At 30.2% G+C, this 12,474-nt stretch overlaps 1 protein-coding gene across 1 annotated transcript; it reads right to left on the minus strand.

The window, feature by feature from the left end:
* Nucleotides 1–225: 225 nt before the first annotated feature.
* On the minus strand, nucleotides 226–12,250 carry LOC127719645 (uncharacterized). The gene is made up of 6 exons (XM_052225867.1): nucleotides 12,163–12,250; nucleotides 7,325–7,585; nucleotides 6,465–6,545; nucleotides 5,569–5,691; nucleotides 3,933–4,054; nucleotides 226–3,754 (listed from the first exon to the last, which is right to left on the minus strand). The coding sequence occupies exons 2-6, from the start codon at nucleotides 7,574–7,576 to the stop codon at nucleotides 2,977–2,979; spliced, it is 1,356 nt and encodes a 451-aa protein (XP_052081827.1). The 5' UTR covers nucleotides 7,577–7,585; nucleotides 12,163–12,250; the 3' UTR covers nucleotides 226–2,976.
* Nucleotides 12,251–12,474: the final 224 nt, after the last annotated feature.

Below are 12,474 nucleotides of genomic sequence, written 5' to 3' on the forward strand. Positions count from 1 at the left end.
GGATTTCAATAAAGGTAAGTAGTAATATGTTATTGTTTTCACTCTAGTGACAAACAGTCGAGTGAGGTAACCAGATGCATCTGATTGTTTTATAACCTAATAGTTTTCGTATTCTTATTCTTTTTCTTATTCTTATACAATAAAGGATCTTTGAGATAAACATGATGTCTCTTATATCATATGGCAAAACAGATATACAGGAACAGAAACAAATCGAAAAAATGAAACAGAAACAAATGTGTTTATTTATGATATCTATGACACGTTATTCTTTATAACAAATCTAATCATTTCAGACATCTTTCGCTTGAGATAAAAATAAACAAATATACATTATTTGTATATGTAATTACAAACCTAAACGTTAGCGAAATCAAAGGTAGCGAATCATGAAGTTAAAAAAAAAAGGTGTAATAATAATAAATTAATGCTGACGCTTTTATTGTGAACATTTTCCAGAAATGATAGATTTAAGTAGCCACGTGAATAAACTACATCCAGATGGTTCGTTTTCCTGAGCGAGATGTTCAAAAAATTTGGTAGTCAGAGAAATGTACACATGCAAGGAAAATTATGTTTCAGTCAACCTCTTGAATCGCAACCTGGACCTTATCGTCAGTTCCGATGTCGGCGATTTACAGTGTATTTTGATAACAAACGAGAAATATACCTTCATGAAAAAGTGGATCAGTATAGAAATTTAACCTTGCAACAGGCCACCTACAGACACTTGAAAAACTTGTATGCAATGGTTAAATTTTGCATAGACTGACACTCTCTCTACACAAGACATTGGATTTAAAGTCCCCATTATGACCAGACGTTTCTGCGAATTTCAACATCCCCTAGTCAAACGGACTCTCTATTTTGGCAAGGGTTTTACTGTTGGTAGAGAAATGAGTCAGTGATGTCCATATTTCTATATTTCAGTCAACTCAAGGATTTTTTAGAAGATTGTCATGTGATATACCGTAATTCTAGCCAGGGAGTTGCTGAATTTACATTTGTGGTTGAATTTCAAAAATCCATAATCATATAAATGTGAAGTATCCTGCTTAGTGCCCATCGGAATCACTTGATGAAGGGTCATTTATCACTCGTTTCTAACTTATAATTTGAAACATCATTAATTAATTAATTGATTTTATAAGAACAAAATGGTGTCCCTTTGTGATGAGCCGCATGATACCAGTTTTTTTCTTTTTCATTGTTCTCTCCTGTATATCCATGTTTTAAATTGTGTAATATGTGTTGTTTATTCTGCCATAGCATTTTTTGGCGTCTGCAAAAAAAGTTATTCATTATTTCAATACAACTTAGCATTTTTTTCGGATAATATTTGTATAAATTTTACAGATCGTTAACTGTGGATTCCTTTAATTGTTCGTGTATTTAAATGTCCTTTGTATTGCGCACGGTTAATTATTTTGATGATTTTGGGATGATAAATGAGACCAAAAACACTGGGCTTAAATCTTTTGTTACCGATATTATCCTTGTATTCGAGTACATGAGTATTGATTTCGCAAACGATCGACATCCCTAGTATTCATACATCCTTGCCTTTTACATATTTTGTTTGGACTTTTCTGATGAAGGTAAATTCAAAAATTGGATACACATAATTGATATAGTTTTTTTTTTATTTTCGTGTTATTGATATCAAATTAAAATATCACAGATTACGTAATGAAATTCAATGTAATTTGTCTGTAATCCACGTATTACTGAATGATTTAACTACTAGTAAAACGAAGAAGAACAACAAATGATGAAATCATTATTGCCTACAATTCATACCTGCCAAATATTGGACTTTACAAGAATGTCATAATGATGTTAGTATTGATATTGGAATTTGATTGTGACGTCATTAAAATGGAAAATTGACGATTTTTGTAAAACAAATAATGATTTTGGCTAAACAAGTGTAGAGTTCAAGTGTTGACCAGAATGGTTTCTGTTTGACAGTACATATACTGGCGGGGAAGAGGGTTGTGCTCTGAATTAGATCGTAGTATGTGTTAGTAGAATGTATAAGTTATTTAAAATGCACCATTTAACTAAATTACCAATATCTATAAGATTGAATTTGTACAAACTTCCTAAATGAATCGAAAAAAAATACATTGATGTATCTCTTTATTTATTTATTCGATCATTTATTTTTTTTATTTATATATTTATTCATTCAGTCATTCATAAAAAAATGAATTACTTTGTGAATTAATACATTCATTCATTCAAGAATTTATTATTAAATATTTAAAAATATACAATCACTGTGTGTTGATGACGTAAATATGTGGTTTTATTGACATTTGAAAAAAAAACTGATATTTACTGAGGCCAACGGCCGAAGTGAATATCATTTTTTTTTTCAAAAGTCAATAAAACCACATATTAAATAATATCGAATAAAACAATTGCTGGCTTTTGTTTGTTTCAAAAGCCAGTAATTGTTTTATTCGATATATCGAGAGAGTTTACTCAGAGAGAAATAAAATGTTATGAAAATCATTTTCTAGAACCTATTGTTCATCAAATGATTTTAAAAGCACGCGACATTTTGCGCGGTGAAAATATTTTTTCCGTGGTGAATATGCCTATTTATTCAAAATCCCATTCATATAGAAAAACTTACTTAAGTTTTATTAATATGGAGTGATAAACTGTGGATTCATTATTATTCTTTGGATACCATTTTCGTTGGTTTTGTGGGTACAGGTGAACCGAGAATTCAAATGTTCAACGAATTAAAAAAAAATTCTACAGGCCTTGTATGCACAAATTTGCAAAACCACGAAAACAAATATCCACGAAAATTGATAGCCAAGACAATAAATGAATCCACAGTATGAATACTTTTCAGAAATGTTCTTGGGTCATAAGGTTTTTACAACCATATAACTATCACTTCTTAATGAATTTTGCTTTACATATTATCACTAATAAAACTTTTAACTTTGGACCGAGTTAATTTGTCGCTGAATATTTCCCCTTTCCAAACGTTTTGTCCAAGTTAGCGAGGTGTCTTTTTGCTTTCATTTGTATTCTGCTTGGTACATTGTCACTGCAATTATACCTAATCCATTTATATTTCCCTTGTGGTATATTATAGTTTCTCCCAGCAATTTCTAATTGTTCAATTTCAGAATCTATCTCACTTTCTTGCTTTTTCCAATAGAGGGATAAATGTATGGGGTTGATATTGCGGTCATCTTTGCTCCTTGGTCGAATACTCCGCAATGCATCTTTCTCATATGTCTTAATAACGTTGATTTCTGTATTCAAACTGTACTTGTTAACCATGTCAGCTAGAAATAGTGTTTCTAATGATTTTTGAAGACGTTTGGCTTTTTCTTGTATATCCTTATCTGGGTGGTACTGATAAGCCCTAAGGAATGCATATGATTGCCCCTTCGGTAGAAACCTATTTCCTTCTTTGGACAGCTGATCACTTATCTCCTTCAATTGTGCTTTGATATCTTCTGTTCGTAATCGCATTATAAATGGAGATAGTCCGTCTTTGTCAAATCTGATATTGTGTATCGCATTTATTTCATCCTCATCTGTAATGTCTTCGAATTTAATATCTGTTTTATGTTTTCGTTCGATATCTGATATGATAGACTCGACTATTCCGTCAACTCTTCCTCGTCTTCTTTTCGAGGGAGCTTCATCTATATGGTAATTGATTTCATCTTCAACTCTTTTTTCAAATTCATTTAACGAGTTGCTTTCCGTCAGTTTTCTAAAAACAAAATATATAAAATACATTGTACGAGAACAGTTTTTCAAACTAAGACTTTATATACATCTTGGCCTATAGTGAATTGTGAGTCATTGAAGATATTCACAACTTGCTTAATCAATAATTATTTTTTTCTAAATTTGAAGGTAAGCAGATAATAATCAAGGAATTAAATTACCGTTGTTGATTATGATACACTGTAGGTATCAATGCTGTAACGTCATTACTAGCGTATTCGATCATTTCAGCTGTTAATGGTCTGTTAGCCCATAATTCTCCATCTTCTTTCGTCCATTTAATCTAAAAATATATAAAGATAAGTTAATGGTAAGAACGGAACTATTTATTTTTCAAAAGTTAAAAAAAAAACATACAATTTCTTTAATACAAAAAGAGAGTTGATAATCAGACTGAGCATTTTTAATATGAAAACAGCCTTTTGTAATAATTTGTAATTTTTATATTTTTATAATATTCTTATAAAAAAAAAAGAGAGAGAAAGGGGGGCATTTACGCAGGTAGGTGAATAGTTAAAAGGTCAAATAAAAAAAATTCCGAACTCTGAGGAAAATTCTAAACGGAAAGTCCCTAAGCAAATGGCAAAATCAAAACCTCAAACACATCAGACAGTGCATGAGAAAGGAAGTTCCCTGTCTATGAAATGTATTTGTTCATAAAAGATGTATTGAAATATTGAAGTACTTCAAACACATACATTGTTCATAGTTTAAATTGTGCGATTCGAGTATGTATCATATAGAGAAAAGAAAAGGGAAATAGTGCATTGTATTTTGGGAAAGGTATATAGTGTATGTGTGCAGTGGTATGGCTAAAGTTTGAAGTTACGTCATTTAGGGATGTACGTAAGTAGGTTAGACGAAGCTCTCAAAAAAGGAAAAATGACTTTAAGGGCATTACCCAAAATGTTTCGATTTATATTTAAGAGCTGGTAGCGAGGCGGTTTATATATATATAACTTTTAAATAACTCGAAATATTTCTTAATAAATTCACTGAATTGTGTTAGATTTTTGAACAAAATTTGAAACAATATAGCACACATTTCTAATTTTTGTTTTTATTGATAGTCCTTCATGTTTTATTAGCTATATGTTTAATTAGGCTGTAAGCCTTTAACTTAATATAAGCCATGAACAGATCAATCGTCATGCTGTCTATTGGTATTATTTGTTATCGCATACTTCGAAATAATTTATGAATAGGTTACTGTAAGAAATTTAGTTCAAAATTTAGAACGGAAGAACACTGTTCTTAACGGAATAACGTATTTTTAAAATAAATAGTACCATGTTTATTGACAAGTTCACAGATTACGATGGATATGTTCCAATCGTCGTCACGACCATCCAATTTTCTTTTCCTCGAATTTGACATCACAGAATAAGACATAATCAGTGAATTCGTACTTACATTAGTCGCACGGCAGCTGCCACATTAAGACAAGTACCTGCTTTTCCTGTCAGAGCACCTGATATCATCCTCGGTTTTTTGTAGGGTTCGTGCTCCTTAATCTTTATTTTTCTCCGTTGTTTGTTTGGACTGTGGTTTTATCGTTTGTTTGTTTTTCAATGTGACGTTGTCATCAGTGTGTCTTCAATTTGGGGATTTAATATTCTTTTGATGTCTCCTTATACATGAAATCGTCTAACTTTGCATACAGATTCTGAATTTTGAAAAAAATCATAAACATCGATTTTTGAGGGAAAAATTTAAATGTTAGTGTCAAAAGGATCTATTTTTGTATTATTTTTTTCTCTATTTTTTTGTCGTTTTTTATTTTTTAAACCAACAAACCATCAATTTGTCCTTCTGTTCGAGAGGTTCCGGATTGTCACCATATCTTTGACATACATCGCATAATTTAATGGAAGACGGCAATCTTCGTCCTCTGCTTTCCTCAATGACAAGATGAGCCACCTGAAATAAATATAGCTATAAGCTTGTACTGCTTACTTAGTTCGTAGTTCGAGCTTTTTAACCTTAATTTAATTAAGTTAATGAATTGCTGTATTGTGGACTTTTCTTTGTAATTTCATGTTTGGAAAATGTTATTGTATATCCTTCTTTGTAATAATTTATTATTTTATTATTACATAGTTGGTATTGATTGCATGAATGAAAATAAGGATCGTCAAATATAGTTTCTATAAATTATATTAAACTGTACTCTATAACTAGGTACTGAACTGTATTTTTTTTTTTGCAATTTTTTCAGTATTTATTTTTGCAACAAAATAAAAGTGGCAATAAAGAATCTTTGCATGTAAATTATTGTGTATGATAACATTTGTATTTATATATTTAGAAAGAGACTTGAATCCACTTATAACTGCAAGGGTGGTATTTTTCGATACATGGGATTTTCTTTTGAAATAGCATATAGGACGTATTACTCACTTTTCAATTAAATTTAAAACCCCCATTCACGTTTTTAAATCGTACTGCTTAGATATGCCTTATTTGAAATACTTTATTTATCAATAGGATCATTCTGTTAACATGAAATATGTGTATTATAATATATTGATCTGTTTATGTTTTATAGCATGTGTTCGTAATAAATATTTAATCCAGAAAAGCGCTTCGGACGCATGAAATTAATAACGTGTTGTTTTCATTTTTAATTCAATTTTAACTCGACACGTTCATTAATACTTCCCAATTCCCATTGTCGTCTTTTTTACACCAACCTGTGTGTCAAACACATTTTTCAGTTTTATGCCAAACTGATGAAACAAAGCAGCACTGTCTCCGGCACAGGAGTGTATAACCTAAAATGGGAAAATGTAACATCAAGATTTATTCATTTAAAAAGTCATTTAGTTGTTAATAATATGTTTTCTAATTATATGAGATACCTTGTGGAAGACCATATTATTATTGAGAAAACACTTCAAATGAATTTAATTAAATCTTTATAAGGTAAAATATAATGTATACATACATAGGTTATACACAAACAATTTTGTAATGTGATATAAGTAATGACTCTTTATTATAGTTTTTCTCTCGCTCTTCTATTCAAATCATTTCCCAGGTAGCATTCACCTCAGAATTAATATGGATATACTGTGAGCTTTTTATAGGACATTGTAAACATTGCGTTGATTACCTTTCAGAAACCTTCCCCTGAGACCGAAACATGTTTTTATTAAAATGTAAACATGCCTGAAAGTGCCAGTAGGTCAACGATATGAATCCAAGCAAAGACCAAAAGTGTTAAACTATCAAATATTCAACTAAAAATGAAGCAAACAAGCTATTTTGTGCAAGCCAGCATAACCATGGTCCCAAGACAAACAAAATACAATGATAATACAATCTTATAAAAACTCAGTGTCATCATTAGACATTTCTAAAATTATAACTAACAAGTTGAAATTAAAAGCAAAGTGCTTTCGCAACAAAACAAATGTTAAACATTATTCATAGTAACGAAACAAAACATGTATTATTCCAAATTAGATAAAAGGATTGACTTAGTAAATTCAAACGACATATGGGCATATTACAAAACTAGATAAATAACTGGTTTCGAAAATTAATTTACCTTTACTGTCTTTTCAGATTGTAATAGATCTTCTAAGTGTCCTTTCTTAAATAAGTCTGGCTTTGATTTAATATCAAAAAGATAAACTTTGTTGTCCACGGTTCCGATCTGTAACAGAGTCAAGGGGCCTTCTTTCCCCAAATTAACTCCTTCAGCGTCCATGGCTATAAAGTCATGCTTTGATAATTGATCAACGATACGCAAACATCTATCTGTTTCTGTAACTATCTCTACATTATTACTGGAGGCCATGACTCAATTCTGCAACAAAATTTTCAAAAAAATAGTGTTTAAATGAGTCTTCACAAAAGTGTCAAAACGGTATGGCAAGCCTAAATTCTCACACCCTAGAAACGTTGTGAATAAATAGATATTTCACATTTCTGTTGTGAAAATTATACAGTTGTTAAATTTTACCAAAAAATAAGATAAAAAATCTAAATGTCAAACATCATACCTCCAAAAACTTTTTTAACATTTTTTCATTTGTCCATCAAATTTTATTCGGTGTTGCACATTGCTGTTGAAAACAATCTAAACACAGAAGTGCAACTTTGCCATACTTTTATATTCAATGAAATTCTTCAAAATGTATGAATTCAAACCTGTAACATTTGGATGACAATGTTTGACTTTTCTGACAGAAATTTGATTAGTTAAGAAAGGTTTTTTTTCCATTCATCCTAAACTTAAACCAAAAGGTATCAAAATTGCAATTTTCAGCAATCTTGAAACAACAAGTAAAATTACAACAAAGTTGTAAATATAACGGAATTTGATGAGACTGTCGTACAAGTGAGAGGTTTAGCGCTATAAAACCAGGTTCTATCCACGATTTTCTACGTTTGAAAATGCCTGTACCAAGTCAGAAATATGACAGTTGTTGTCCATTCGTTTGATGTGTTTTGTCATTTGATTTTGCCATGTGATTAGGGACTTTCCGATTGAATTTTCCTCGGAGTTTAGTATTTTTGTGATTTTAATTTTTACATCGTCTGAAGCGCTTTTCTGATTTACTCCATCAGGAACGCTCAAAGGCAATTTTTTAAAGGCAAGGATGTATAAGAATCGAAAGGGTTTAAGATCAACATTACCAAAAATGACATACGAAAAATAGCCAAACTCACTTAAGGTCAACTTTGCCAGGCGAATTGGCAATATGGTCACATTTATAGAAAAAATTCATGACATAGATAAACCTATGTATTCACATAAAACCACAATACTGTCAATTTAAGTAAAGATTGAACGATTTTTGTAAAGGTAGCTAGTATGAATATCTTGAGAAGAAATGGCGCTCTCTCTATAACATAGATATGCTGTTTTAAATTCATACTTCTCTTAGGAATAAAATGTCACAACATACAAGAATCTTAATATCAGAAATAAAAAAGAGAAAATAACTTGTGGAAAGGAAAAAAATTTTCAAAAAATAATTGGGAATATCAATGTAAGAAATTCAAATGTCAATGTGAACGTGTCAGAGACAACGACTACTTCTAACGTGTCGGGTAAATGAAGAGTAAATTCATGGAAAAGTGTCATTAATTAATGATATAATTATTTCCGAAAAATATACAATGCCCTTTAATTTTAATTGCTGTTGTATATGTCTCACAGTAATAGATTCTTTAATAATAGTTAACAATCTTTGTTCAGGAAGAGAACTATGAGCTTTGAATAGTCATTCTAACATTTGATTCAGATTGTGGTTACTCGGAATGTTTATGTTAATGCCTGAGAGTCAAAGTTTGGTTTTTAACAATAGACAAGTGTGTATGCAACATGACATAACATTAGCTTTACCATGCTATGCGGCTATATAAATTTTTTCGGTTTCATATTTGATTTTGGTTTATCAAAATCTTTTATTATTGAACCTGTGGTGAACCTGAATTACAAGTCAGTTGAGGAGTCAAGTGGGGACAACAGAATTTTTCAATTTTACACAATTGTATCTCCTTGCATTGGACCCTGAATCAGACCATGCAAGAAGGGTCCTCAACAATACTACATATATTTGTATGTAAATAGTTTGAAGACGATGTAAACGTACATTTTGGAAGAGAAACAGTTTTATCTTTGAGTCAGACAACAAAAGTTTGATGATCAACTCAACTAATGCGTAATGTAAGTTTCCAATTTTCGGTATACTGTTTATCTAGAATATATTAAATGTAAACGTAATATAACCTTACTAGATTATCACAAACAGGAAAATGTGTCCTACCTACTAAAGATTTCCTGTATTTCAATTGTTGGGTGACGACACATGGAGAAGGTGTATTTTGTTACTACAATGCGTTATCGATCTTGATTTGCCCGATTTAAGCTTAAAACGGCATCAGTTAAACATTCAAATCAAGTAGTATATACTAATATTTTGTTGCATGTAGGATATATGAAAACGAAGAAGTGATATGAGTGCCAATGAGACAACTATCTATGTATTTATAACACTGATACCCTATACAATATACAATAATCATCAGATACAAATGTTTAAAAATAAAAAAATCAATATTGGCATGTTTCCAAATCTCAAGTTTCTAAAAATGTAAACGTCTCGTTTACAATTGATATAGGACAGCAAATTCAAAACAATATGTACCGTTTGACTTTCCAAAAACTATGTTTATTAAATTCAAAAAATATTGATCGGTAAATATTGAAAATATTGATCGGTAAATATTAAAAATATTTCAACTTTGATTTAATGTCAAGAATTTATGAAAGTATAATACACTTTGTTAAAAACCATATTTTTAAATACTCTTTTTGTAGTACCCATAAAACTTTAACTATTGATTTTATTAGTTTATGAATTGAAAAAAGTGGTATTTAACTCGATTACAAAACGTCAAAACAAAAATGATAAAGGGAATCAATTTATTATGATATTTTAAATATCTGTGAAGGAGGAATTTTTAATAAGACGTTTTGAATAGTGATTTTGTATTTTTGATTCAGATATATTATCATAAACGTTATGTTTGATATTCATTGATTTTCTTCTTTTTTTTCTTTTTTTTTTTATTATGGAAAAGTTACTTTGAATGCATACAAATTGAATCGTAGGTACAAATTGTTTGGTTCAGGTACCAAAAATGTATTTTGTAAAGGACATTTGATATGAATCAAATATGAATACTCACGCTTCCACAATAGAAACGTGTTTACCTAATATGACAAGCTCCCTCAAAAGATATCTATGACACTTAGGCTATATGGTCTTTCGAATAAAAATTGAAAACTTTGCATTGCTCTGTAATATAATTAAAGATGGTGATGCCAAGTTAAAACGACACTAGAGTCATCAGTTATACTTCTTGAAGGGATCGTATATTATACTTTCCCTAATCTTTGGTAACAATTCGTTACTAAGATAATTTTTCTATAGTGAACTTCGTTGTTGAATTACTTTTTGTACTATATTAGCCATGCAAGCTCACACTAAATTAAAATGCAAAATTTGGAATAGGAAACAATCGGTAAAAGATAAGACGACTATTCAGCTGGTATCTTAAGATCTAAGCATGTAAAAACATGTCACTGGGGACATTTCGTATCGGTCAACCACACATAACTTTGAACAAATACAGTACTTAGTGATACCGACGAATTTTGTCTATCTGGTCCATGTTATTTTAGTAGGGACGATTTTTAAAAGTAATTATCCGACCAACAACGGACGTCAAATGATCGATGACAAATATTGTCAAAGGACGTCAAAATAACAAAAATAAATAATATTTAGCATAATGCTACGTGTCATAGTACTTTCTTTGTGGTTATTTAAAAATATACTAAATCGAAAGCAATTAACTCACCTTTTTGGATAGTCCCGTACACAATACTATATATATAAATATATATATATCAAATAACCAATTGTTTATAACCAATATTTACAAGTATTCAAATGTATTTTTTTTTGTCCTGCATTTATCACAGAAGGAAACATTAGATAAGAAAATAAACGTATGACTTTCTGGAAACCGTTTTTTATTGAATACCAAGCAATAATACACCTGACGTCATTGATTTATCATATTAAAGTTTTAAATTATCAAATAAAAGAAGAACGTGTCTGGGGACACGAATGGCCTTGCTCTCAAGCTTCATGCAAGCTAAAAGGGATGGACGAAAAAACGGATGGACAGACAGTCAAGGGTACCACTTAATGCCCCCATTGACTACGGCGGGGCATTATTTAAAAAATGTCTTTCTTGAAATTTAATCAACAGCAATACATATTTCTGTTGTAAAAAAAGTTAAATGTCAATTTGCCGGAAAACAAATGAATAATGAGCAAAAAATAAAGACCTTAATTATTATCTTGTGTTGTCTTATCTTGTACAATTTTTAGGAAACTTCTAGTTGAGCATGTGCAAGAAAACAATCCAACTTCGATTTTTGCATATCGTTAAAGCAATTATCTTAATTACAAAAATTTGACATAAAAAAAAGTACAAATTGGCTTTATGATAATAATAATGGTGTCAAGATGGAGAAGAAAATGTTAGTGCGTATCATAAAAATCTTAAACAAGATTTTCTTTATTTATTTTTAGAAATGAAAAAGGAAAGACAGATATTTTGTTCAACAATGACGCAAACCAATTTTCGTCTGTATTGTCTCAGCGATATAAGGACGATTCAAAAGAAAAACGTTCGACGGACGACGAACGCTAAACATATGTGATTGCTCACACTGAATAGGAATGTTCATACAACATTTGTCATTGGAATATAAATTTAAATTATAGCATTCTTATACATGTCACAAATACTGTGTGTAGTATTATTTTTATAATATATAAACTCAAAATAATTTACCTTGCCTTTTTGGATATTCTCAAAACAAGACTTAATTCATCAAATGACAAAATGGTCAATAATCAATATTGGCAAGTTTCCAATTCTCAAGTTTTAAAAATGTGATATATATCGACATCCAATTATCAATGTTTAGCGAATTTTAGAAAATATATTAAGTTTTATTTTCTGGAAACCATGATGTTTTAAATCCTTAGCATTGATCTGCATAAATAAAATATACCTCTTTTGTTATACAATTTTAAATATTTATTCAGGTATAAAGATATTTTGTAAACGTATTTTCGAAGTACATATTATGACGTCAATCAT

Source organism: Mytilus californianus, unplaced genomic scaffold (genome assembly GCF_021869535.1).
Source record: "Mytilus californianus isolate M0D057914Y unplaced genomic scaffold, xbMytCali1.0.p SCAF_11, whole genome shotgun sequence".
Classification (NCBI taxonomy): domain Eukaryota; kingdom Metazoa; phylum Mollusca; class Bivalvia; order Mytilida; family Mytilidae; genus Mytilus; species Mytilus californianus.